Source organism: Osmerus mordax, chromosome 1 (genome assembly GCF_038355195.1).
Source record: "Osmerus mordax isolate fOsmMor3 chromosome 1, fOsmMor3.pri, whole genome shotgun sequence".
NCBI lineage: Eukaryota > Metazoa > Chordata > Actinopteri > Osmeriformes > Osmeridae > Osmerus > Osmerus mordax.
Genome location: NC_090050.1, coordinates 20,783,021 through 20,810,122, shown reverse-complemented (window position 1 = coordinate 20,810,122; position 27,102 = coordinate 20,783,021). Strand labels below are relative to the sequence as shown.

At 42.5% G+C, this 27,102-nt stretch overlaps 1 protein-coding gene across 3 annotated transcripts in view; it reads right to left on the bottom strand.

The window, feature by feature from the left end:
* fhit (fragile histidine triad diadenosine triphosphatase) overlaps positions 1-27,102 on the bottom strand; it is a 132,167-nt gene that overhangs the window by 72,088 nt on the left and 32,977 nt on the right. For all 3 annotated transcript variants that reach the window (XM_067241541.1, XM_067241558.1, XM_067241549.1), the window contains one exon: positions 21,595-21,716. In XM_067241541.1, coding sequence (XP_067097642.1) covers positions 21,595-21,700 — 106 coding nt within the window. In that variant the 5' untranslated portion in view covers positions 21,701-21,716. The remainder of the gene's footprint in view (positions 1-21,594; positions 21,717-27,102) is intronic.

Genomic DNA, 27,102 nt, shown 5'->3' with positions numbered 1-27,102 from the left:
GTCACGCTGTTAAACTAGATAAATGACAGCATGGGTTGTCTTACTAATGGGTACGGCGATACGAGCTTTCTATCAATACACTCTCCTGTTGGATCACTCACACATCGCCTACTGTACCATGTACACCCCACACACACAACCAAATACATGCTCAATTGGGGATGGTATAATAAAGCTTAGTAGCCTAAACTCGCTCGCAATTTGTGGTGGAAAAATAATCAGTTTCCGTTGGTATTCTTTGAAGCAAACCTGCAAGCTGGGCAAAACGTTTGCAAAAACTGCTTTGTTTGTAAAGTTCAAAAATTGTTTTAGTGTATTAGATGATCCCACTGCTTCCGAGCTGCTGACAATTTTGATTAACAGTATTTCGCTATTGTAGTCAACAATTAAAACAGGCAAGCCTTGTCTTGGCTGGGGTTTGTGGAGACCCCTCCCCTCTCCCATCCAAGCAGATCCGTGTATTCCCATACCTTCCATGGCCCTTCATTAACAGCAATTAGGTCAGGCAAATTGTGTTTGTGTAGTGCAGAGCTGTGTGATGGCTGGAGGGGCCTGTCTTTTATGAGCAGACACAGCTGCAGGGCCCTCCATGGCCCTGCCTGCCTGCCTGCCAGGGTGTTCCAGCTTCTTCATTCAGCCTTTAGCTCATCTCTGCCCCATACCACAGCTCAAGTTCAAGCCCCAGCCCCAAGCTGTTTCCCAGCACCTTATTTCCAAAGACCACCTCGAGTCCCAGCTGCAGCTCCATCAAACGCCAAATCTCAGGCACAGGGACAGACAGACAGACTCTATGATGGTAGACAGGTGGGTAGCTACAGTAGGTATGGCAGAAGACAGACAGACAGCTTGGCAAACAGGGACTTAGGTATGAAGGTAGGCAAACAGACAGATATGAAGATAGACAGGCAGACAAGGAGCCATGTATGAAGGTAGACAAACAGGGAGGCAGCGAGACCATCAGGCGGGCAGGGAGGCCAGGGGGCAGTTAGGTGGGAGGGTAAACAAGCAGGTGGGAGGGATGGCAAGCATGCAAACAAGCAGGTGGGTCTTCCATCAATCCCTCCAGGGCTCCACTGCTGTACGCTGAGGCCCAGCCAGGGGCTCCAGCTGTGGATCCGTCAGCAGCAGCGTGGGCCAGATAAGAGCCAGGGCCTCCTCATAGCCACCTCCTGCCCATGCTCATCAATCACCAGTGAGTCCCACTGATAACGCCAGATCAATCGGACAGCCACCGCCGCCACGGCTGTAATCAGACAGGGGAGACGCATGTGCGGACAACCAGATGGCCCTCTCCTGCCCCTCCTCCCACCCATGGCCCGCCTCCTGCCCGGCTAGAGAAAGCGAAGGAGAGAGGAAGAGAGAGAGATGTAAAGAAAAGAAATTGGGCAAGAGAGAAAGAGAGACAGATATATATGTAGAGAGAGAAAGATAGAGAGAAAGAGAGAGAGATAGAGAGATAGAGGGAGAAACAGAGAGAAAGAGGGAGACAGAAATCAGAGCTGAGCATCTCCACACCTCCTCAGACCTCCCTGAGGCGAGGAGGAGATAAACAGCAGGGGGAGTGGCTGTGTGTCGGCATACGTGTGTAGGAGGGATTACATAAACAATACATATGCAAGTGTGTGTGTGCTTGTGTGAAATCCAATTTATACTCAACAGTCTGTTTTGGTGTATTTACTGGCATCTCAGTCTGTGTGTGTAGCCTGGGGACACGTCCACCGACACACACATCAGCTAACAATTGCATCAGTCAATCAGACAACAAGTAAAATAAAATCATGTAAGCAACTGTCATTGACTAAAAGGACATTTCTTGTCAGCCACAGTAACACTATAATTGTTCCATTAATTGTTGAAAATTGCTCTTTAATCGCTGCCAAGGTTCTGTATTTTCTTCCCACACCTTTGTTTGCCTAGACAAACATCTGTTCAAGAGGTGAACTGAACACTGGCTGTGCTCAGAATGAAGCATCTGTGTCTGTAGGAAGCGATCCATGGCAATCACTGTGTTTGTGGGAATTGATTAAACAAACTTCTTATCAATTTCCATCAGGTCGAAAATACAGCATCAATTCCAAATCCTCCGGTGAGACAGACTGCACTGCTCATTGTAAAACCATGTCAGATTGACATCCAGAGTATTGTACAGAAAAGTAGCAGGGAACAATGGCTGGGTGACGAAAACAGCTAATGATCAGCGAAGAAACTATGTTGAAAGGCACCACAGAGTTGGTGTCTGTCACATGACATGGGAACAGTAGAGACGGTGGATGCCGACAAGGTGAGGAAGCAGAGGGTGTTCATGGAGCGAAACAAGCAACAGTTTCTCACGTACATGACGGATCATCTCACACGCGTAGCTCGCTCGCTCACTCCTGTTTTGTTCCGCAAATTAGGAATGCCCGTCTCTCCAATAACGGCTGTCACACACACGTGCCCTGACCCTGGACAAACACCACCCTGCGTACTCGAGGATAGAGGTGAGGGGCACAGTGAAAACGGGCCCGTCTTCCATAATGCATGTCATACATTATCAGACTTGAGACCCCAGGAAGTGAGAGGTCACAATTAATAAACAGCAGCTCCTCAGAAGCGGCGAAGTCTCGCTTCACGGCCCGTAAACCCATTAACCTCTACAGACAGAGACAGAGATGCGTTCAGGCACGCTGCTTGTTAGACAGCCGGTGAGGGCTGGCTTGCACATTTAGTGCGCCATGTTGGAGGAGAAAACACACAGTCTTTCAGATACCAATTATCTTCTTCCACAATACCAGGGGAGACTCTGGGAGGGAGGAAAACTAAGCAGCACGGCTCTGGCTGTGAACACCTGTGCATGGCGATACAAAGGTATTACACACCGACTTGCCTCGGCACGCACTTTTTGTTTAAAGCAGTGCATGCATGTTCACAAACACACTCGCACAAATCACACCTGTCTATCTAGATGATCTGGCAGGAATCAACCCCAAAGCAGAGTGTGTTTGGGTGTACAAACAGCCATCAGAATGCACAGTCCTGTGGTGATGTATGCCTACCTGTGGAGCTGCTGTCAGCTAGCAGCCTTTTTAACATGTAAGTCATTATAGTGCTCTGACCTCCCCTCTAATGACCGTACCTCGGTGACCTCACACTGCTGCGCCTCTTACCTCATCTACATGCGCCGGGCTACAGGCAGGGTCACAAGGACAGGAGGACCTGACAGAATGCCAACATCCCACCAGCTGCTGACCAGCATAACTGCCACTGTGCTACTCACCCCAGGAACAGTCGACCCTCCCCAGGGTACCCCCTCCTCTCGGCCCCCCTCTACTTCCACCCAGAAGGCAGACTGTCTGGTCTGTGGGCACGTGGGTCTGGCTCTGGCTCTGGGTGATATGTGCCAAACACCCATAAAATATCTCTAACAAGAGCTGTCAGGGCAATTAGCCTGTCAGAGTCACTCAGCTAGGAATCTGGAACTTTGCATAATGTGTGCCCAGGCACAAAGAGGTGTTAATCTTAGCATGGATAACATTCATACAGTGCACGCGCCTGGTCCACTGTCAGCTGGCATGGCCTTACCTTTGCACATAAGGGATGGGGAAAGTGTGTATGAGTATCGATCGCTTCCTCCTTTTCAACTGTCCTGGTGAGCAACACGTCCTCTGGGATGGACACCAAGACTCTGGCCTTCCCAACGTTCCTCTGATCCAAGTGAAACATGCTTGATATCAACTGATCAATTAACACCTTGTCCATTCACCTGTCAGCCCTTTGCACACTAGAGAGAGACGAGGCCCAGCAGAAGGAAACCCCTCACCTGCTGTGAGGAGCGCAGCAGTTATCGTAATTCAAGCACTTAAGAGTCCTTCCTGCTGTGAACACGTTACATTCAGTGTTCTTAATGTAGGCTATAGTTCAATATTCAACATTCCACTTTCGTGGTAAGATGTGTAATTACCTTTTCATTGTTGTTTGAAGAACACGGAAATGTCAATGAACAATAGAGTAATTAATCACCCTTTACATGAATATGAATAGTAAGACAATAACACACAAGAGATGCTGTAATGGTCTACGGTGGATATGGCTAGCCCCACCAGCAGTACAGAGACCTAGTGGAACAGGCTAAACAGCTATTACTGTGAGAGGAATGTCACGCAAAGCAAAAACACCCATAACTCTGAAGGGGGTAGTCCAAGGTAAACATATAGTCACATACACAGTTTGGCATCTGCACAACAATACACAGATTGACTCTATTACTGATTCAGACCACATTACATTTCATTTGGCAAGCCTAAATCAGTGTAGTGATCACTAGGCAACACTCGTGGTCTCATTCATGTAGTTGTGAACAGGTAATTACAGTGGTTTATAGTGGAAATGTAACATGTCTGACATGTTCGGCCTGTGCAGGTGAAAGTGGTGTAGTATGACAAGACACTCAGGGTGTACGGTACCTCAAGAAGATAAAAGCAGACATCTAGTCTGTGGCTAACCTCTACCATGGAAAATTGTTCAACTGGGAAAGGATGGTGTCACAAAAGTGTATTGATTGGCATCCAGACCACAGATTTAACTAAATCAGAAAAAGACTTTAGGAACATGAATAAGAGTTTTGTAGTAAAGGTGTGATGTGATTGGCTGTTGTGAAGCAACACATTAACATTCCCTGTATGGTAAGCATGAGAGAGTAAAGAGACAGACTCTGGTAAATAGCATCAGCTTACATTTATAATTATATTACACTTTTTGTCTGTCTGTTTACAAAGGAAAAGATTACCCTTGATTCTGGATCATTTGAGGACTCTTTTACTCTCATATCTTTTCACAGTTCGGTAAATAAAAAAAGCCTCAAAGCTCAAATAAAAAACCAAAAGCCATCTATTCCCTGTCTTGTCAAATGCTACCTCCTGCTGCTACACTTTTTTTTTCTTTTCTCCAGATTCTACCCGTCTCCATTATATCCTAAATAATAGTTGAATGCATAAATGCTGCTCCTTAATGCGGTATCATAAATCCCTTCGTTTATGATCAGCTTATCACAGGCGCACACGCAGCAGCGGCTTACCACTGGCACAATTTATTTTGCCCAATAGAGGCATTATGCCTCGCCATGCCAAAGCAATCTACCCTGGCGCCTTGCGACAGCCTGGTGACTGGATGCTTTATGTTCTCCATCCAAACAACCAAGATAGCCCGTGGCTGTGACATGCACATGCACTCTTACGCAGACACAGTATCAAATGCTGCTCTCTCTCTCCCTCCCTCCCTCCCTTTCTCTCTCTCTCTCTCTCTCTCTTTCCCTCCCTCTCTCTCTCTCTCTCTCTCTCTCTCTCTCTCTCTCTCTCTCTCTCTCCCTCACGTTCTCTCAGGGGCCTGGTCAGTCCAAGCTCTGCTTGAATGCTCCCCTAACAACAAAGTCTCAAGATACAACTCATGTCAACTGGCTTGTACTTTATTGACTTCAGAGAATGTGCTTATGAGAGGAGTTTCAAAGGCGAATAATTCTAATGGTGTTTTGTGTCTCCGCATCTCCCAGATGCTCGTGTTTTTCTGGATGGATATCAAAGAGACCCCTTTTCTAAGCAGCTTGAAAGCAAAGCAAGAAGAAAGACTAAATTAAAAATCAATAAGAAAAGTACTTCATTATGGACTTTAAGTCTGTTAAGTTGCACTGTAGAGCACTTTGAAAAGCAAACTGATTAATTGAAAAGCACTAGCTGCCACACATTAAAATGAATTATCTCAACATTAGAGCAAAATAACCTACATTAACGATAACAGCAGACGGATGGAAATCCATACGTGAGTTTTTCAAGCTGGAGAAGAGCAAAGTGCCAAAACTGCCATTCCTTGCATACTCTTAATGAAGAGGGATTAGCCGGAATTACACAGCGGAGAGAGGCATAGACATTTGCGTGGGGAATATTCTTCAGAAAACAGAATGCTTTGAATCATAATCCCGTATGTGTCGTCCCCTCTGTATGGGGGATACAAGAAGGCATAATGATGCAAGAAAGTAAACAGCTTAAATAACCGAGGATTGTTTGACAATATTAAACAAAAAGCTTGACTGAGAAATAAAAAGTTAAGGAAGATAGATGTGAATCAATGACAGATATGGTCCTCAGCATGACGGCTGGGCATGTCTGAGAGGCTACATAAACCAAAGCAGACTGACTTTAATATCCCTGGCACAAGTTGGAGCCAGCATGTCTCCCACGCGGTCCAGCCCGACGTGCCAGCTTCATTAAAACCCTGCCCCAAAATACCAGCCATTAATGGGACTGCACCAATTGGCTGGCAGACATGCAAATGCTATCCTCTCGGAGACCTATCTCTGGCCCAACACCTGTATGTGAGGGGCGGGGCCACATGCAGCTTTATCTATAATGTGATTGGTCAACAGAGAGGTGGAGATGACCCTTACGGGAAGGTCCACCACGGCATTGAAATATGGGGTAGGAGGTTGTTAAACTTCAGGAAGGATTGTAAAGAAGTTTTGGTGATCAAAATCATGAAGCACAATGCTGTAAACAAAAAGTTCATTACACTTAAACTGCAGTATTTTAATGAGTATTGTACATGGACTCTGTCAGAGTGAAAAAAAATCCTAACCCAAAGTTATGGGGTGAGGTGATAAGGGTGGGAGGAGCATCACTTCAAAAAGATTAGCTCATGTTGAATAAAGGGAGCAAAATGTTATGAAATAAAAAATCAGTGGATTTTTTTGGGCTTGTTTTCATGTACAACAAGACCTAGTCTGTGACGTGTATAGCCGACACAGTGCAACAGGGGGCCTTCTAGTGCAGTGCACATTTGGTGCAGAGCGTCCTTTATGCTGCTGTGTATCCCACCATGCATGATCATTCATCACAGTTTGGCCTGAATTTGCTGCAAAATTGTCCTCTTTTTGGATAGGCTAACAGCTGCTCTTTCCAAATCGGATTTGTACAACTTTATTCGTCTGCTTCATCCTTGACAAATGCATTGTCCCTGCTGCCCCACTGTACAGCCATAATGCAGCAATAATTATGATGCCCCACTGGCTGTTTCAAATAGATTAGGAGCTGTATTGATGGCGGCTGTGCCCTGGCCACATGAACCTGATGAGACAATGTGATGACCAAAGAGGTTTTAGAGGTTTTTTTGGTCTTCATGAAGAGTAAAAAGGAAATGCACCTGCTGTAATACTGACTTTAAATGAAAAAAAGTTTGGTTAGTTATTTGTATTCTGCTTGAAGATTATGCAATCAGCTTAAAATGCTGAGGTCAGGTTCAAACTTTAATGTCATTTTGTGGTACCTGTGACTGTGCCCAGACTGTGGGTAGCTAGATTATTACTGTTCTGATCAAGCCAAAGACAGTTTACAGTCCTGGGGGAGCTAGGAGCTAAATAAATAGTATTGGCTTGAATTCAATCAAACATCTAATTAGTGCTCAGCATCAATATTTATAGACTACTTCTTCTGTACAACACTGGGAAATTGATAACATCAACGTTAGAGGTCAGTCAAATACAAGTAAGTTTAAAATAACATTGTAACTTAGCACTGCAAAGTTTACAATATGGTTCCAAAACTCATTGTGTGGGTTGTACACCAGAGAAACGAAAGAAGGCCGGCCTAGATCTATAGACTTGTTTTCCTAAGATATTACCAAAGTTTGAACAAACTTCTTCTGCTTCACCAGAATAAAGTTCTCCTGAACGACTTAAAACCTCTGGGTTTGGTTTTTGTTACTTGTATCTGTAGTCATGGAAACTTAGAGCTGACGTCTTTTTTTTTCTTTTTTTCGATTGCTTAGATGCATTGGTCAAAACTGAAGGTACGTTTTCAAAACTCTTCACACAGTCTGCATTAGCAACATGCAGGTGGGCCAAACAGTTAATCTGTCCTCCAAAACTAACTCAAACCACCAGAGCCATGTCAAACAATAAGATTGTTAGACCATAACTCTGGAAAAAATTCTCCCTCATAAGTATACACTGTTATTCATAACACACTGACTTAAAAAAACACTAACAATAAGGAGCATTACAAAAAATATGAACTTTTATCTTTGAAGTTTGAAAGATTTTTCACATGAATCAGTATTTCCTCATAGAACAAAAATAAAATATTTTCACTCTGACTCTGATACAAGAATGAATCAGAAATCCAGCAATTTGCTTCAGTATCCTTTATGTTTTCCATATCTTTACTGTATATATAGTACGTAACTTACTAAAATAAAATACATGAAAAATACTCAATTGAAACACAAAACCAAATTATCAATGATAATGCAATTGCATTACTAAGTACAAAAAGCGACGTGTATAGTGTAATCCCTCATGCTGTAATGTGTTGGTTTACATTCTCCTCTCTCCTGTATGTGGCCATAACTGTGTCCCTTATCTTATCAAAGACCACCGCTTAACCAATGCATCCAAGCAATCGAGAAAAACTCTAAGTAATAAATGCAGTGAAATGGGAGACAACATGAATGCCAATTAGACTGAAACAGACAGATGAAGAGAGAGATGGAGAGAGAGCGTGAAGAGTAAAAGACAGAAGTAGAGAGAAGTAGAGAGAGAGAGAGAGAAAGAAAGAGAGAGAGCATTGAAACATGCCTCAGCTTTTATCATATAAAGATGACAGAAGAAAGTAAAAGTTGTATCATTTTAGACTAAACATCCACATTACCACACACCAAATGCATATTTTGCTGATGTCACAAATCACTTTTGGACAGTTTGGACAGTTCAACACCATGTTCCTCTCTGCACATCAATGAGCTCTGCAGCTTTGGTTTTGACAAGGACGCAACCGTGTTTTTCCACTACATACTGTCACAGAATAGGTTTTTGACAAGAACATTGGCATGGTGCTTCACAAATAGGGATGTTTAGGAGTTCAATTGAGACCTAAGCACAGCTTTTCTCTCTGAATGAAAATGTATTTAAAAAATCATTGTGGGTGAATCAGACCTGAGGTTGACTTCACTTGACTACCTCTAATGTAGTTACATTTTAGTCAACAAATCAACAAACCAAGATTAAGAGCGGTGACGATGCTTGGCATCTCTTCCAGGTGGCCACCGTTCCTCAAACCAAAATCCAACAATGCTGAAACAAGACACTTCTGTGGAGTGACTTTAACAGAGGGGTTGCTTTAACAGAGGTGCTAGCTAGCATGACTAACTACTTCCTCCGCAAGCCTGGGGCTAAAGCAGAGGCAAAGAAGGTGAAAGAGCCTGGCCAAGTGGAGAGCTGAGGGGATAGATTACAGGTCCTCCATGTTCTGACACTATCAGAAAGACTCAACACCCCAGGCCTGTCTGTTTAGTTGGATCACCTCGCTGCCGACAGCTAACTGAGGTCTGGAGGACCGCTCACTCACTGTCTCGTTGCCAACAGTCCAGCCTTAAATAGCTGCCTGTCTTTACTGCATTTAAACACTAAGGGGAGGGCCTCGGTAAAGCACAGTAGAACTTTGGTGAGAACAGGGCTTGATAAAATATGGTTTCATCCTTTGTTGCTTAGCAGATGCTGCACATCAATACATGTAAGCCTTTCAGCCTGTTTCATCACATTAGGTTTCCATGAAGTGGTGAAAGATCCAGTAAGTGGAAAGGTCACTTGAGAATGGCAGCAGAGAAACAATGTACACGTCTGCGTGTCTGTGTGCAGTTAACTTTATTCTAAACCTATTCAAGATGTTTCAATTAGCAGTCAAGAGGAATAAAGTTTCCATCAGTGGTCCGGTGGGAGAGGAGTTTAGAGAGCAGAGGAGGGTTGACCTAGAGGTGTGGAGGTCAGTAGACCAGCATGAGATCCTCCTGAGGTCCTCCTATGACAGCCTGATGAAAGAGCGGCAATCAGCAGGGCTGCCCCCCATAGAGAGAGGCGCCACAGCAAGGGCAGTCAATTCTAACACGTTCTCTCTCTCTCCGTTTCTCCCACTCTCTCTTCCAGATGCCTCTCGAACACACACACACATCCAAATAAACACACTGGATCAAAACAAATTACTAGCTATTATACCATAGCCAGCATAATGATATTTTCCGAGCAACACATTTGCAGATTCTAGCACCATTTTCACTTTCCAGATACTACGCCATGTTCAGTGCCTCTTTATCATGTCTATCCTTTGTACGCCTCAAAATTAGTATGTTTAAATAATTGTGCTTTTTATAAATATAACTAACAATCTTTTATCAAGTTAGTTTACACAGAGAAAATGTATGAGGATGTTTTTAAATATTCTTTTAACAATGCAATGAATGTCACTGAAGCCATTTAATAGTTTCCAACTGTAACTGAAATAGATGGTTAGACCAGTTTCTAGTTGGGCCCCACTCATTAAAAAGCCTCATTACCAACAGTATTGTATTTTTGTCTTCCATGCACGGCATTAGATTTGCCTGTGGTGAGCCAGTCAAAACGAATACTTCCAGTCGGTCAGTTTATTAGGATATCTAGAGTAAACAATGCAATTTGAGACTTCATTATCTGTATTCACCATGTAAAGAACTATCAGGAAACATATTTAAGGCGTCACCACAATATAATACATTATGTACCTCATGAATACAGTAATAATCTCATTATTTTTTTTATTGTGTCTTCATAATTGCCTGATTAATGATTTTCAGCATTATTTTCAATGTTCTCTGTATTCTAGATGGATTGGATGTTCCTTAAAGCCAGTTATTACACTTTTCTATATGTTGGTAAAGTGATAGTGGCCATTTAAATAGACTGGTAAAATTCCTGTATCTGTTTATAGTACCTATAAACTTACAGATGATTTCACAGCACAGCACTTGTGGGCTAATGCTCATTATTATAAGAAATGTGATATATTTCATAAAATATAAATGGACTATGCTGCCCTGTGTAATACTATTATATTGATTTCACGTCATTAGGCTGGTACTTTGATACATTACAAGGGAGGAATATCTAATGTCAATTAGTAAAGCTTAAAGGCACATGCGTCTCTCAGTCAGTGATGTACAAATCCAGAATCCACCTCAGTTCATCACATATATGAGGTGGGTGATTGTTACAGGCATAGTGTCAATATGATTATGTATCTGAATATGATATACAGAAACAAAAGCAGTACATTATAAGCGCATTTTCATTTATAAGAACAACATAAAAAGTATCTAGACTAGGTCAAAGCAAAGCAACGCCAAACGTTGACAATGTTGGAGCGCCCCTCTAAGAAATACAATCACATGCAAGGGAGGAAAATGGGGGAAAACGAGAAAAATGAGTCACTCAATCAAGTCTGAGAGATGTCATGGAGAAACAGAAGGCTGACAGCTCCATGCTGATGAGTCATGGAGGCTCGCGCTGCATGGCCAATCAACCTGATTGCTCGAGGACACACAATGACACACACCGTGTACATTTAGTCATTTTTAGTCACTGTGTAATGGCCGAGAGATGATCGTCTCATCCAAATGTCAACATTTTCTAGTGGGAGAAATTCCACAAGATCCGTTTTGCATCATGGGTAGTGTGCAAACACAGGAGGGAAATAATTATCTTGTCTTCTTATTCCAAAGGGAACCAAACTCTCTTCCCGGTAGCTTCTCCCGTGATAATGTGTGTGTGGTTATTGTCCAGGTCTCCTGGTCTTCCGTTGTTTTTCAATTACTCTCAACAATTTGGAACTAGGTCATGAGTAATGCACATAACCCATGGTGGTCTTCTTGTGTACCAGCTCAGTATAAAATGGCTTCTCCGAGAACAGACAAGGGCCGGCATTACTTCAGGAACCACAAATATGGAAGATTGTCACCAATAAAGTATTTACAAGTCCTAGTTTGCTGCTGCTGCATATTTAGGCTGCCATATGGGTAGCTGTGTTTGGACTCCCCATTAGCACTTACAGATGATTTGTGAAGCATCTATGTAGGTCTTATGAATACATATAAATAGGTCTTCTGCATTCATTGCTCTGGACCCCCTAAAGAGAGTCTGACCATCCCTTGCTGATGGAATGTCATTATTGTGCAAAGGGATTGTAAAAATACTGTATTGCTATTTTAAACAACCAAATGAATACACAGCCCCCTAGAAGAGGTACACTGCTGACCAGAGTGGTATATATCTTTGTGATTGTAACAGAAAATCATACGAATGCTCATTGAAGGAAGGAGCGTATCCCACTCCGACCACATTTGGTGGATTCTGTAGATAGCGCTGACTAGGATATACTGTTTTCAACACATTTTGAATTTCTGAGTTCTAAAAAATCTAATCTTGAAGAGTTGTATGGTGTTGCCGGGGTATTTCAAGTCACAGGCTGAATAATAAAATACACACGGTAAAATAGACTACAAATGATTGATGTTGAGGAAAATAAGAGTTTTTCTTAGCTCTGGTCTTATTTTAGCCTAATGTCCTCAAAATATAATGCTGATGAGTCCTCTGGAACTGAAACGAGCTGGGAAAGACTACTCGAGTTTACAGATTCAATAACTTACATGTCTGTTTGTCACATTAGCTTGACATAAGCTACATACTAAATTGAGGTCCTGGCTAGAAGTGCTGCAGGATTCTTTCTCTCTATTTCATAATAATGAAAAAAGAGGACAATCTTAATCCCACCCTCCCATTCTTTACGAGGAATGTCAAACATTAGTCTAATTCACTCCCGACGGTCTAAGACTCCACCCACCCAAAGAATAATAAAATAATGTGTGGAAACTAATGCAGCATCCAGACTATGATATTAATCACAGTAAAAGAGGGAGGTCGTGCCAGCTAGAGCAGTATATCTTTCTGAAATTAGAATTTACAAGTAACAGAGACGTAGTTAGTGCTTGCACATTTCCACAGAGTCCCACTTATGACAGAGTAAATAATGCCTAGGGATAACCAATGTCTATGGAATCTATATTATGATGCAAGGAATCTATGTCTGTCTGTGTGTGTAGGATGTGTCGATCAACATGACATAAGCAACTGATAATGTAGGAAACAGCAGACATCTGTAGGCTACATAATAATGTGCATGAATGTACCAGAGCATCAGCAATTTTGTCAAAGGTATGAGACAATACTTTCATGATGTGCAGAGGTGATCAGATGATGTGGAGGTTGAACAAGTCATTTTGAGAATTTCAATTGTGAGAAATGTAGGTACCAAAGCCACTGAGAGAAAAAACACTGCATCACAGACACTGCACTATCTACCTATAATTCCAAAAATATGTGTGTCACAGAGATCTTACTCACCGACTGCATCAGGGGTACTGTGCCCTATCTATAATTCCAGGAATCTGTGTGTGTGTCTCACCGACATCTTAATCACCAACTGCATCACGAGCACTGTGCTATAATTGCTATAATGTCAATAAATAATAAAAATATTATTGTACAATACAAAAAATAATTTGAAAACCATTATATACAAACATTTACGTGCACATAGGAAAGCAGCAACACTTACTGTAACAGGACTCCTTACAAACTCCTGTCAAAGAGACAAGTGTGTGCGCAAACACACACAAAACACACACACACACACACACACAGGCACACACAAAGTTGACTAAATCTAATTTGGCCACAATGAATGGTGTTGGGCACACCTAATGCGTCTGCTTCAAGTAATATCAAGTAATTAGGAGTAATGATGCTTTCTGACATGCTAATAGTTTGCTGGGAGCATTCAACTAGCAATCAGTCACTGTCTCTGGCGGTCAAATATTTGCTAAGACACAGCGTTTCATGACAGTGCGCCTTAGAATCAGTGTGCTGCACTGCAGACAGTGAGCTAACTTTGGAGTTATTAAGCTGCAGACACCGAAACAAACACAAGGTAAGCTCAGATACCACAGTTTTATATAACCATTCTACAAAAAAGCATTGAGGTAGGGAAAGTTGAATAGATGAGTACAAATATGCTTTGTGACCAAGGCCCCAGTCTGGTAGGACACGTGGCTGTCTGCCGCATGTCTCAGCGGCATAGAAGGGGCCAAAGAGTTCGCAATCACATCTGGAGCAGGCCTTGGGGAGACAGGTTTAATTATGAAACAGAAACTAAACTGAAGGAAAAGAGGCCACCCTAGACTTCCCCCAGGTAAACACAAGTCTGAGTGGCCTGCTCTCCACTGTCCAGCACGACTAAACACAGAGCGAGACAGACATAAAGGCTGCCAGCCAAAACACCCGTGTGCTTATGCATTCACACAGACACAATTAGAGACAGAACGGAACAACAAACGGCTTTGTTATTTTTATTTCATTCCAAAGAGTTTATAAAGTCAAAATAAACTAAAAAGTTGGAACAAAATCACTGGATTATTTTAGAATGAAGAGTCTGCAGGTACAGTAAAATCTCTGTCTACTGTGCATCATATATAAACAATAATACGCTTTTATTGTGAGCAATAGATTTGAAAGGCTTTGCATAAAATATTGTACAAGGAATTATTTAGTAAGACAAGTGTTATGAGAGAAGTGCATCTTCAAAGGAAATTTGAAGAAAAATAGCCTGTGCATATAAACCTTTTATTGGAGATGTGATGCAGTGTCTTGAAACATTCAGTTTTCAGCCAAAAACATGCAAAAGTCTAGAAAAAAAATCGTTTTCTTGTTCAACATAATATCCAAGAGGCATTTTTTTTTTTTTTTGTGTCCATTTAACAAAGCTAATTTAAGATCATAAGATTGCTTTGAACGAAGATTTAAAACATGAATTTCCCTTATACACGCACAAACACGCATGATGGGATAAATGTTTTATGACCCATGTGTGCTTGCATGTGTGTGCTTGTGTGTGTGTGCTTGCGCGTGTGTGTGTGTGCTTGCGTGTGTGTGTGTGCTTGCGTTTGATGAAAAGTGGACTGGGAAGACATCCAGACAAGCCTCATCACCAGTGAGCAAAGCTCATAAAGTGCATCCATCCCCCAATTCCCCTCTCCCCGCCCCTCTCCCGCCCCACCTCCGTCTGGGCCACTCTGGGCCTGCTGTGCAAGGGGGCCCTGCTGTGCAAGGGGGCCCTGCCGGGGTTCCGATCCCAGCCCACCGTCAAGCCCTCCACGGACATAAACACGATGAAGATAAAAAGGTTGAGGCAATGCTTCCCGCAACTCAGAATACCCAATGACCTGATTTCTCATGTATGGTTGGCGGCATGGAAGCACAGTGATCCATGCAGCTGGCTGGACATGGGGGGGCTGGGAGGGCCAGCGGCGGCATGTTGTGCTGCACTATCAGCAGTACAGGGGCTTGGAAGAGAGAAAAGGGAGACGGGGGAGGAGGAGGAAGATGGTGGAGGGCAGGGGAGGAGGGTGGAGGAGAAGGAGGATGGGGGAGGAGGAGGAGGGTGGGGGAGAAGGAAAATGAGGGAGGAGGATGTGGAGGAGGAGGGTCGGGGAGGAGGAGGAAGGGGGAGAAGGGTGCGGGAGGAGGAAGAAGATGGTGGAGGGCAGGGGAGGAGGGTGGAGGAGAAGGAGGATGGGGGAGAAGGAGGAGGGTGGGGGAGAAGGAAAATGAGGGAGGAGGGTGGGGGAGAAGGAGGATGGGGGAGAAGGGTGCGGGAGTAGGAAGAAGATGGTGGAGGGCAGGGGAGGATGGGAAAAGGAGGATGGGCAAGGAGGAGGATGGGGGAGGAGGATGGGGAGGAGGATGGGGAGGAGGAGGATGAGGGAGGAAGATGGGGAGGAAGAGGATGGGGAGGAGGATGGGGGGGAGGAGGATGGGGGGAGGAGAAGGGTGTACGGAGGAGGACATGGGGGAATGGAGAAGATGAGTGCAGCGCCACACAGGAGGAATATCAGAGAGTTAAGATATTTGAAACGGAGATGGTGATAGACATTGGAGGAGATGGCTGGGGGACTTGTCAAACCACATCAGAGAGTAGAGACAGCATGCAGTCTTCTCACGGCGATGAGTTAACACTGATGTAGAACTAGCACCTAGCTATTCAGAAGACATGACAGATTAGCTGTGGTGCAGTGAGAACTGTGGTGCTTGAGGAGTACAAAAGTAAAGGCTTTACTGTATAGCAACTACTGTGCCGCAAAGACATCTTCTGTATTCTTTCAGATTCATTTTTCTTTGATTCATGTTTCTTTGATTTGATCAAATAATTCAAATCATCATCAATTCAATGATTCTTGGTAGAGGCAGCAATATAACGGACTGTATTCTGATGCATTCTCATGCAAGGTCTTGAAAACCATTGCCCTTCTCCATGTGTCAACTCTGATCACGTTTCATCTCCTCAAAAACGATGTCGGTGACAGATAATATAGAAGGGGGGGAAACCGCAGAAAGACAACAGACGTCCATTGACATTTAGCGTTTTGCCATCGCAGCACTCAAGCAGTTACCTTGGGGGTTCATTACCAGAACAAAAGACCCAACGCTGTGCTAATCCCTGGCTGTGCATCTACTAATATGTGCTGCTGGAGTAGATGGTCAGATAATGAGACATCATTGTGCCACGCTAATCGCAACTCTTCCCTGCCCACCATTTGCCATCTCTGAAAAGACGAGAAAAATGTTACTAATTATGCATTTTAATAGGATTACTGGATCTACGTAATCAACTACTCTTGAGTGTGGCGCTAATGAATTCCTCCAGAAAGGAGATGCCTAATCAAAGGCTTGTCAAAGACTGATTTGTGTTGTTCAGGAGATTTACATGCTAGTAATGGAGTACACATTCTGAGCAAGGCTGGGGCCCTCAGGGGGATTTAGTGTGCATGTTGTAGGCTGATATGACACTTTCTAATCCATCTCTGTAAACTTGACCTTCAGCCATGCTCAGCCAGTGCAGAGTCACAGTACACAAAGTGATTCAGTTCTCTTATCCTACTGGGGCATACAGTAGGCACTTCAACAATGAACCACGGACGGCAGTCTTTGCTACCAACACAGAGGGCAAAAACCTGTTTGATGACCTACTGAGACACGGTCTGTTAGGTGCCCATTAAATAGCAGATAAAACAGGGTATCGCTCTCATTTATGAGGGCACCAATCTGTCAGCCTACTCTACGGAAGACCCATTTAAACCATGTTCTAAGGAAGTATCCTTGGAACTTGTCTTGTATCTGCCTGAGTGGCAAACCTATAAAACGAAACTGTGGCAATGACAGCAAATCAAACATAAGGGAATACTGTAACCTGAGAGGTATAACATGTACAGAAGGTACTACTGTAATTTGCCAACAAAGACCTTGATAGTTGCTTTCATATACATGCACAACAGTATCTATTATTTGATCCATGCTGTTATTGACGATTTACATAAATAATATATGATCTGGATGTGATGAGTAATAACTAAAGAAAATACGCCATCTGGAAATAGCATTGATTTTAAACCTCCCCACACATTAGAGACAAACAAGACAAGTGCCTTTCTCTGAAGTGTGCAAATGTTTGTGTGCATTCTTCAAAACATGAACAGGACTGGACTTCCTACTGTATTTCATTTCAAGATGTACTGTATATATTATCATCCATATACTAAATACAATACATTTGATGTGATGAGTTGTGGTAAGTGAAAAGCCTCAAAAGAAAGGAAACTCAAAAGAGCAACACAACTCTTACTAGAGAGGGTACAATTTCTGGGGAAATTGTAGGGTGTGCTTGCTTGCGTCGGTTGCACAGGGGTCTGTTTTTGAATGACATTTTTTAAACTGATATTTCTGTATATTTTATATAAAAATGCATACTTATTATTTATAAAGATTACATAGATTTAAAAGCATTTTTTTTTTTGCTGCTCATTTACAACTGAAAATACGAGTGAAGTGTAGAATGAAATAGATCTTCTCATTTCCCCTGCAAAAGGCATCCTCATCGTTGAATCAAAACGAATACATTTGGCAGACCGGTGTAAAAATTGACCTAATCTCTATGACGTAAACGTCCTTTAAAGTTTTTCCCTTCTCGTGATATTTTAAGGCATTTAGCCTACTCATATTGCATTCATTCATGAATAAAGAACCCCCTTTGAAGATTATTCTACGACGTTACCGGCAGTAGAAGATTGAATCGCGATTCAAACAGTACCATGTTCTAACTGAAAATATGCCATGTCATGTCATAAGCAGAGTGTGCCACTCTGCTTGCTGCTCATTCATAAAACTCAAGAAGGAGCAAACATTTTAATGTATTTCAAACTGTCATAATTAAAAATTGGCTGAATATTTGAAAAAGCTGAATCATTTGGGAATAGCTGAATGTCTTGTGAACATTTTAAAGGTTGAATGGTGTCTCTAGCTGAAAGTATGCTGAAGTAGTTACGTTTGAAAGAGGAGGAAGCTTGTTAATGATTTGAAAGGATTTACCATTACTTTTAATGGGAGAATAATTTGCACAAAAACCTTAATGTCTTAAAAAGTATAAAAGTGAGAAATACCAAAAGTCATAGCCAACATCTCCTGAAGGAGCTGAACGTTTTGATACAAAAATTGTAGGAATCGGTGAAAGTATGCAGAACTAGTTAAAGGCCAAAAACGGCGGAAGAACTAAGAAGTTGATATAATAATAATAATAAAGAGAAACAGGAAAATAATAGTGCTTAACAGCATTCTCACAATAAATAATATATATGTGAGAGAACAAAGGTTGCGCCCTTGCCGAAGGCAAAGCACACCCAATTACTGAAGCACTGTGACATTCATGTTCATTTTCTGTGCCTGATAGCTGAGATGTAGTTACCTTGTGATGTGACCAGTACACCCATCCTTGACTGGCTACTGAAATACAGTAGCCTACATCTATGCACTTCTGATCCTTGATCTTCCTTTCTTCATGCACTATTTGTATGTTGCTTTGAATGAAGGTGTTTGCTAACTGAATAAAATGTAAAATGCAACAAACAAGGTTTTTTGAAGTGCACAGCTATTCCAGCTGATGTTGCTGTACCCCTGTACATCATACATCACCAATCACGTTGTTTGTGCAGCAGTTGGGTTTGGATTGTGTCATTTAGAATGTCCTTTCTTTTGAGGCTTTAACAAACCGTAAATCTACACAATTTTTGTTTTCATCATAAGACATGAAATAATCTTATGGATGAACATTTAGGCGTAATCTTAGATAAACCATTTGTGCAATGTATAGGGGAATCGGCATACAATACACTCATTGTACAATTAGGACAATGTGAATGGATGTGACATGTATTAGCATAGCTGAAGAGCTGCCCTGCCTTCTGTGAACAGGGTCAAAGCAGGCAGAACATTAATTTGACACATACAACACATGACTTGCACTATACTAATGGGGTCATTTGCTTCATCTTATCGAGACAAAACACCCAAAGCTGGTCTTGCAGCACTGGCATTCAAGTGTCAACACAATGTGTGCTTCTACAGTTCAGTAAGAAATTGATTGTGTGTTTTTTGTATTATTCTTGTGTGGACTTAGCCAGAAAGTAAACTGTGGGAAAATGTATCTTTCTTCACATTTTTGTCTGCGTGAAGGTTATGAATACAGTTAGGTTTAGGATTAGGGGTTTGGGGCAACTGGATTTAGATTTGGACTGAATTGTGACTTAATTTTGTCAAACAAACGAGGGAGAAACAGAGGGAGAGAGCGAGAGAGGGAGGGACCAAATTAGACACTTATTTTTGTGTTCTATTGTCAGAAAGTAGATTAAAGCTCTAGAAGTGTTTATTTTCCTTGCTAACATCAACAAAATAAGATATAGTACTGACATATAATATCAAATCCCCCAAATACCTAGGGCATTCAGACTGAAGGTGAGATCTCAAAACATCACCACAAAAGATATTCATTCTCTGACAGCCAGCCTGTCTGTCTGGTTAATTTACCCAGAAATCCTTCGTCCGGGTGCTCCGTCGATAAACAGGCAACAGGGAGGTGCGCTCAGGCTGACAATGTCATAAAAACAGACATTTTCTCCCTCAAATATTTCACCATTCTGTCCATCCCAAAGCACTGGAAGTGACATCTGCAGTCTTATTACCCAGCGTTATTGAAAAGGAAAGATGTTGTTCCAGGAGCCAAGTCATGGAGTCACCTAGATGACATGTCACATATGCTATGCTGCACATCACTTCTACTATGTGAGTAGCATTCAGAGTAGTTTATATATTAAAGGATAAATACATGGATAAGCGTTATGTGAGTGAGTGTGTGTGTGTGTTTATGTGAGACAGAGACAGAGAGAGATGGATCTGTGGATGTCTGCTGGGATGCAATCTGACTTTAATGTATGCGGCTTAAAGCCTTAGGGATTGTCCTGCTGCGCAAGGGACCCTCCATCCCATCGTTACTGGAAACACATCAGAGGCCAAGTGCAGCCAGAAGCATTTCAGATCCTAGCCAAGTGCCCAAAGCACAGTCTACATCTTCACACCATAGTTTGTACTGATATGAGAGCAGAGAATAAAGCTTTGAAGTAAGCCCTCACACAGTGAACAAAATGCAGCTGACAAAGTAAAGCATTGCCCATCTATATTCACTCTCTAAGTCCTAAAATTGTGTGTGATTTTAAACACACACACACATGCAGACTCACACATACACTCACAAATATACTTCAGAAAACAAAAACTTGGCCTTTAACACCAGCATGATAATCACAGTGTCTGCTCAGGAATTTGCTTTCTGGCATTATTATAATGTTTCATGTAGGATGGGAAAGTGTTATGATTAAATAATGCTAATGTATTCTGTATGGCCTAAGAACATTGTTGCCTCTCCTTACACTTAAGGATTATACAGCAATGCCCTATAATGCAGTGAAAAATCTCCCCCAGTCCAAAGTTAATCTAAACATAAAGGAGTTATGCAAGGCAGAGCTTGAGGACCTCAAGCACAAAGCCAAGGGCTGATTATTATTCCTGAAAAAGAATAAGCACATTATTCAAGCAAATCAGCGATGGAAATCATGCAAATGAATGCAAGGTTTGCTCTTGCTGGTTGAAAACGATGATTAATAGACAAAAGTATTGAGTTTCTTCCACTCAGAGAGGGGAGTGGAGACCAGAACTGACAAAGATCCATGGCCTCCTTCCCCTGGTAATGTGTGTCTATTCTGAAGTAAACATCTGTTTCAAAGTTAAGGTTTCCATACAAAACAAATACAACTTTCCACAGACTAAACAACTCAAGGTGTCAGTCCTCATATTTCATAAAGGTGAGACATTGTTGTTATTTTCCTTTTTTAGTGTGGCCTTTGTCTGTTTTTGTTGTAAACATCTGTTTATGTGGCCTCCAACTGGGGTCACTCTCATCGCGTCAAAGACTCACAACTGTTGCCGGGCAACCAGATAAAGAGACAGGGCCGCTCCATTGAGCACAGAATGTACTCATCAGGAAAGATACACAGACACAGACAGGCAGAGAGAGAGAGAATAATATATATATATAGAGAGAGAGAGAGACAGAGACAGAGAGCGAGAGAGAGAAGAATAGAGAGAGAGCGAGAGAGAGAGAGAGAATAGAGAAAGATAAAGAGGTGAAAGAAGAGAGGGTGGGTGGGGGGGAGACAGAAAGAAAAAGATGGAGAGAAAGAGAGAGAGACAGAGAAGGTGGGAGTGAGATTGGGGTCCTACCTGCTATTTGCATGATCAGTTTTCACTCGTTCAGGGAAATGGAAGGATACGTCCAGGCACCACAGGCTTTCTGTTGACCAGTGCAAAGGATAGCTCTGTCTGCAGGAACACGGATGAAGCCTTGATGATGTGCTGACCAAACCGGAACGTAGACATGTTGGCTAGTGCAGGCCTGGAACAGAGAGAGGTGTCAAACAATTTCCCTGATGAACACCAACAGAGAGTCTATCTAATGCTACAAGAGGGAGACACAGAATCACAAGAGATTGTCAACTTCTCTTCACAGTGAATCTATTTTTATTAAATATTTTCAAGGTTTTGTACAGGAACCGTGGCAAACCAGCATGAAATGCAAGTTCTCGCCATTTAAAAATAGTCCAAAATATGTCTTTATATGGAGAAGTGTCAGTGATTACTGAAATTAAAAAGTGAAGCAACACTGATTGGGGAAGAGCATTAATGATCAATATGACAATTCAGAACCAGTCTGTTCAGTAGAGCCAATCACTCATTTGGAAGCTAGTAAAACAAAAGGAAAAAAATAATGACAATTCTCTTGGTGATACTGGGTGTGTGAAGTGACGAGTGTCTCATCACTTCGTGTCATGGACATCAAAAGCTCTGACAAGACACCGTCATATCTGACTCCCTGCCTCCATCAGCTGTCAAACGACAGGCTCCCTGTTGGAAGAGTCTCTCACAGCAACCATACAATACCCCTCCCCCACCCCTTCCTCCCCCACCCCTTCCTCCCCCACCCCCTCCTCCCCTCCCTCCCCATTTTTCAGTCCTACTCCAATTATTTCCAAAATGTCTTTATACTATATTCCAGTTTCCCTATGTGCCGTATCCAACGAGTGGGCACAATCTAGCACATGCGTTTCTACGTTCCAATTAGGCAACCAGAGTTTACTCCACATACAATCTGATGGGTTCAAAAACCTCCAGAAAAAGCAGAGTTAATATCAGGGTTGTAGAGTGTCATACCAATCTCTACTGCCCTGCACAAGTCTGTGACTTCGAGGGTGAGAAGTGAAATGAAGAAGAAAAAAAACAACATAGAGCGTAGCTAATTACCAGAGTCCAAAAACAAACAAACATTTCTTCTGGGTTTATGGAGATGTATGCCTGCCTAAAAAGCCAGTAAATCGGCCTGCTACCATGACGGCTTTCCATTCAACTTAATTACACCTAATGACTGCGAAAGGATCCCCCTTTTGAAATGTGTGCATGACTTATTGTAATGGGGTTAAATGAGGCCTAAGCGATTACACGGGCCCCTCTCGGAGGGCTGCGGGCCTGACGGAGCCTGGGAGACCGGGGAGGAGGAGAAGGAGGAGGCTGAGGCCTGGAGATAATCGCCCTGCGCTTCCCACTCTCTTCTGCACTCCGTCACACTCTTTCTGTCTCCCAGCCCGGCTGCACCGCAACATGAAGACACGGTTATGTTATGGTGGAGGGAGAGAGAAAGAGAGAGGGTGGACAGAAAGAGAGCGAGAGATGGACTGAGAGAGAGAGAGACAGACAAACAGACAGGCGGACAGAAGCAGGCTGAGAGAGAGAGAGCAGGGGATCCCTGGGTGGATTTGGACCAAGTCCCAGAAGATGCATTCATACACGCACTCACCAGCTGTCTCCTGCATTAGCATTCCAAATGGACTCCAACAATTCCACAATTAAGAATTAGAATGCTGCAATTAGTTTATCGCACACAGAGATGACCTACTTAATGTTTGCCTTAGACCCATTTAATCAGATTTATTTAAAAATGTTAAGGCCCTTCAATTTAGGCTGTGCACTTGTGTAGCTGCTTGCTGTGTTTGAACAGGCAGACTCACGCATGTGTCATGAATGAGGCGGCTATCACGCCTGTTTGCTCACCTTTCAGTCCGTAATTGCAATTTTATGATACATGGCTATGATCTCCCCATAGCGATCTAAATCTATATCCACATGAGTGACGTTTGTGTAGCATTATGCACAGGAGCAAGTGCAGAGGTCACATCATGTCTAATCCTTATCAGCAACCTTGAACAGACAGAGGTGTCAGAACAGCATGTAATCTGCACTATGCAGGAGCACACAGCTAGCACCTGATACCCTCTCCTCTCTGATAGCATAATCCCCGTGCAAGCCTGACCACGGACAGGACCTGCGCTGGACCCTGGTTCATGAGAAGATGCCTCACAGGACAGCAGTCAGTCCAGATATCAGACACAGTGACAGAGCATTGATCGACATTAAGGCTTGTCCGATTGTCCGGGTCAAGTAAAAGATAATGTAGGACAAGTATAACTAGAGAGGGTACAATTTCTGGGGAAATTGTAGGGTGTGCTTGCTTGCGTCGGTTGCAGGTGGGTCCGTCCCCTTAAGTTTTTCTCTTCTAGTGACATTTTTCAAGCATTTAGCCTACTCATATTGCGTAATTCATTAAGAACCCCCTTTGAAACAAACTACTGACTTTAACATTTACATTTAGTCATTTAGGAGACGCTTTTATCCAGAGCGACTTACAGTAAGTACAGGTACATTCCCCCCGAGGCAAGTAGGGTGAAGTGCCTTGCCCAAGGACACAACGTCAGTTGGCATGACCGGGAATCGAACTGGCAACGTTCGGATTACTAGCCCGCTTCCCTCACCGCTCACGTTGTCACCGGCAGTATTTCAGATGGAGTCGCGATTCAAACAGTACCATCTGCTGACTGAAAATATGCCCCCAAAAACGTACATAAGCTTGACATCTATTTAGGGAGAATTGGCTAATTCAAAAGGTTTGCTACGAGCAAGCTAGTTGCGGTGGCTAGCCAAACTTCACTGAGTGAGGGGATTGTTTGAAAGCGCCGGAAATGAGAACGTTTCTGGTTTGTGGTGAAAAGTGAAGCTAACGGTGACTAATTTGCTAGCCAGTCACTGACGTTACTAACGTCACGAAAACACGCGTGACTACCTGTAGCAGAACATTCGTTTCGCATCTGTTAACTTTGGGGATAGCTAGGCTAACTATAGCTTTACTGCAAGGCAGCTTCAGGAACGCCACAAGCAAAGAGGCCAGGGTGATAACTATTTACTCATTTTACTTTGTGATGTGAAACACAATTATGAAATGTAATGTACAATATTAGCTGATATTATTACGGAAGTAGGCCCACATCTACTTTTGGAAACGGTAGTCTACTATTTCACTGAAGCATTAGCATCGTGACATTAGCCTCTGTTGCCCGGGCAACACATACTACAGTGGTCTATGATGCATCTGTTTTCAATCTTTAAAATAAACATTCCTCACAAATACATTTTCGTTGTAGGATTTATTATGACATTACATTACAAGTAAACGATTTGTGGGTGAAATTATCATTACCTGTGGTTTCAAACCAGTGTTGCTCACTGCAACGCTGTAGCCACGCGAGACACTACAAAAACATCTACACAGCTGTTTAGGAAGTCAAACGGCGACAGAACGTGTTCGGCACTCCCCTTACTTAAACAAGAATATCAAACGAAGTTATGTCCTTCTACATATAGTAAGAACGGAAGTAAGTTAGGCTAATTAGACCGTTCGTTTCGAATCAGCTGACACTGACAGTTCGTAACGAAACCATCTTAGGCCGTAAGGTGAACCCTGTTATCGTTTCAACCCGCTCCACAGTCTGGCATCTACACAATCTTTATCTCATAAAAAAGAACGAGTCCTGCTAAGCTACCAAAAAAAAGTTTGTCGCTGAAATTCCAGTCGATTGTCGATGCGTCTATGTTTTATGCAGAACTAGTTTCTTCAGAGCGTAATAGGATTTTGGTGGCACGGTTCGACACGTGATCCTTCGACACCAATAAGGTAGCTGCTTTTTGTCAACATGGATGGATATCGTTGTCAAATAGAGGGTGGGACCTTGCACGTTAGTGTTTCCTATGTTTATTTTGCCGTGGCGGCCCGCCACGACTACATTTCTGCCGCCATGGTATCAGAAATAGGGCTGTACAACATTTTAGGACGTCTATGTGATTGTTAGAGTGCATGTCGGAGAATAGCATGGATACGCGCTTCACACCGCAGTTGAGATTGTGCGTCTTTGAGAAGTCGTATAGCTAACTTGTCAATTAATTTAAGCCTGTTATTGTATTAGTCTATATTCTTGCTAATTTAAATTAAGTTAACTGGTGATCTGTATTATTCCCCTGCTAGCTAAATTGCAATCACATCAATGTCTGTTGATTCGATAGCGATTGCTGCCTTTGCTTACGTTTGTATTTCCGGTGCATTACTTTGCAGAAGTAGTTTTAATTAATAAATAGTGGGTTTATTGTTATTATTTGCTACAGAATGTTTAGCCTATCAAGCTCAAATGAAGCAGACAGTGTACATGCTTTCAAGTACCTTAATCGATAGGCTACTGACCAACGTCAATTATTAATACGTCAATTAATAATTGGCAGCATTTATGCCATTTAGAACATACTTTATGAGTGGACGGTCTCTAAGTAGCCTAACCTTATTGCTTTAGGGGAAATAGTACGAAAATATGTGCAATATTAGTTATTAAACTAGGCTATTACATTAACCTGGGGGAGGGGGGGGGGGGGAGAGACAGACTTATGTCGTTGTTGTAACATTCATTCATTCATTCATTCTTCCACAAATGAAAACACTGATCAACCATAAAAACAATCGTAATGAAAAATATGAAATATGATATATAAAACTGTACAAAACAGAATAAGGAATAACAGATTAAGGACACTCAGTCCTCACTGTCAGTGTATCTCCCAGTTCCTCAGTTTTTTTTGTGTTGGCACAATTACAACAACGACATAAGTCTGTGCAACACAGTCCTGCAGAAAAACATGAACATCTGCCTGTCTCACACGCACTTTTGCAGCCGTAGTGTATCACATGCAAAACACTGTCAGGGGCCGAATTTCTGTTACGTGCAAGGTCCCATCCACTATTTGCCAAACATATCCATCCATGTTGACAAAAAGCAGCTACCTTATTGGTGTAGAACGATCACGTGTCGAACCGTGCCACCAAAATCCTATTACGCTCTGAAGAAACTGGTTCTGCATAAAACATAGACGCAACGATAATCGACTGGAATTTCAGCGACAAACTTTTTTTTGGTAGCTTAGCACGAATCGTTCTTTTTTATGAGCTAAAGATTGTGTAGATGCCAGACTGTGGAGCGGGAATCATTTTCTTAAAGACTTTTCGTGGTTCACCTTGCAGCCTATCTGTCGCCCTCAATATTCTGTGAGAACACATCACATGTAGTCAATATTTACCCACTAATAGGTTACATTGCAGTGGTTTGTAATATGTAACCAGTAGGCTATTCAACATGTTGAATGAAACATTTTACGTAGCTACAGCATCAATAGACGGCACATGGAAACATACGGCAACACTTTGTTGCAGAAGCATGATGATGTTCTCTCTCATATATATTTATTATTATTTATTATTATTTTCCCACCCCCAAGGATCCCTCAATATTTGGACTACAGCAGGCATTCTACCCAACAAGGGTCAATTTGGATATTTCAAACACGGAGCATTCAGA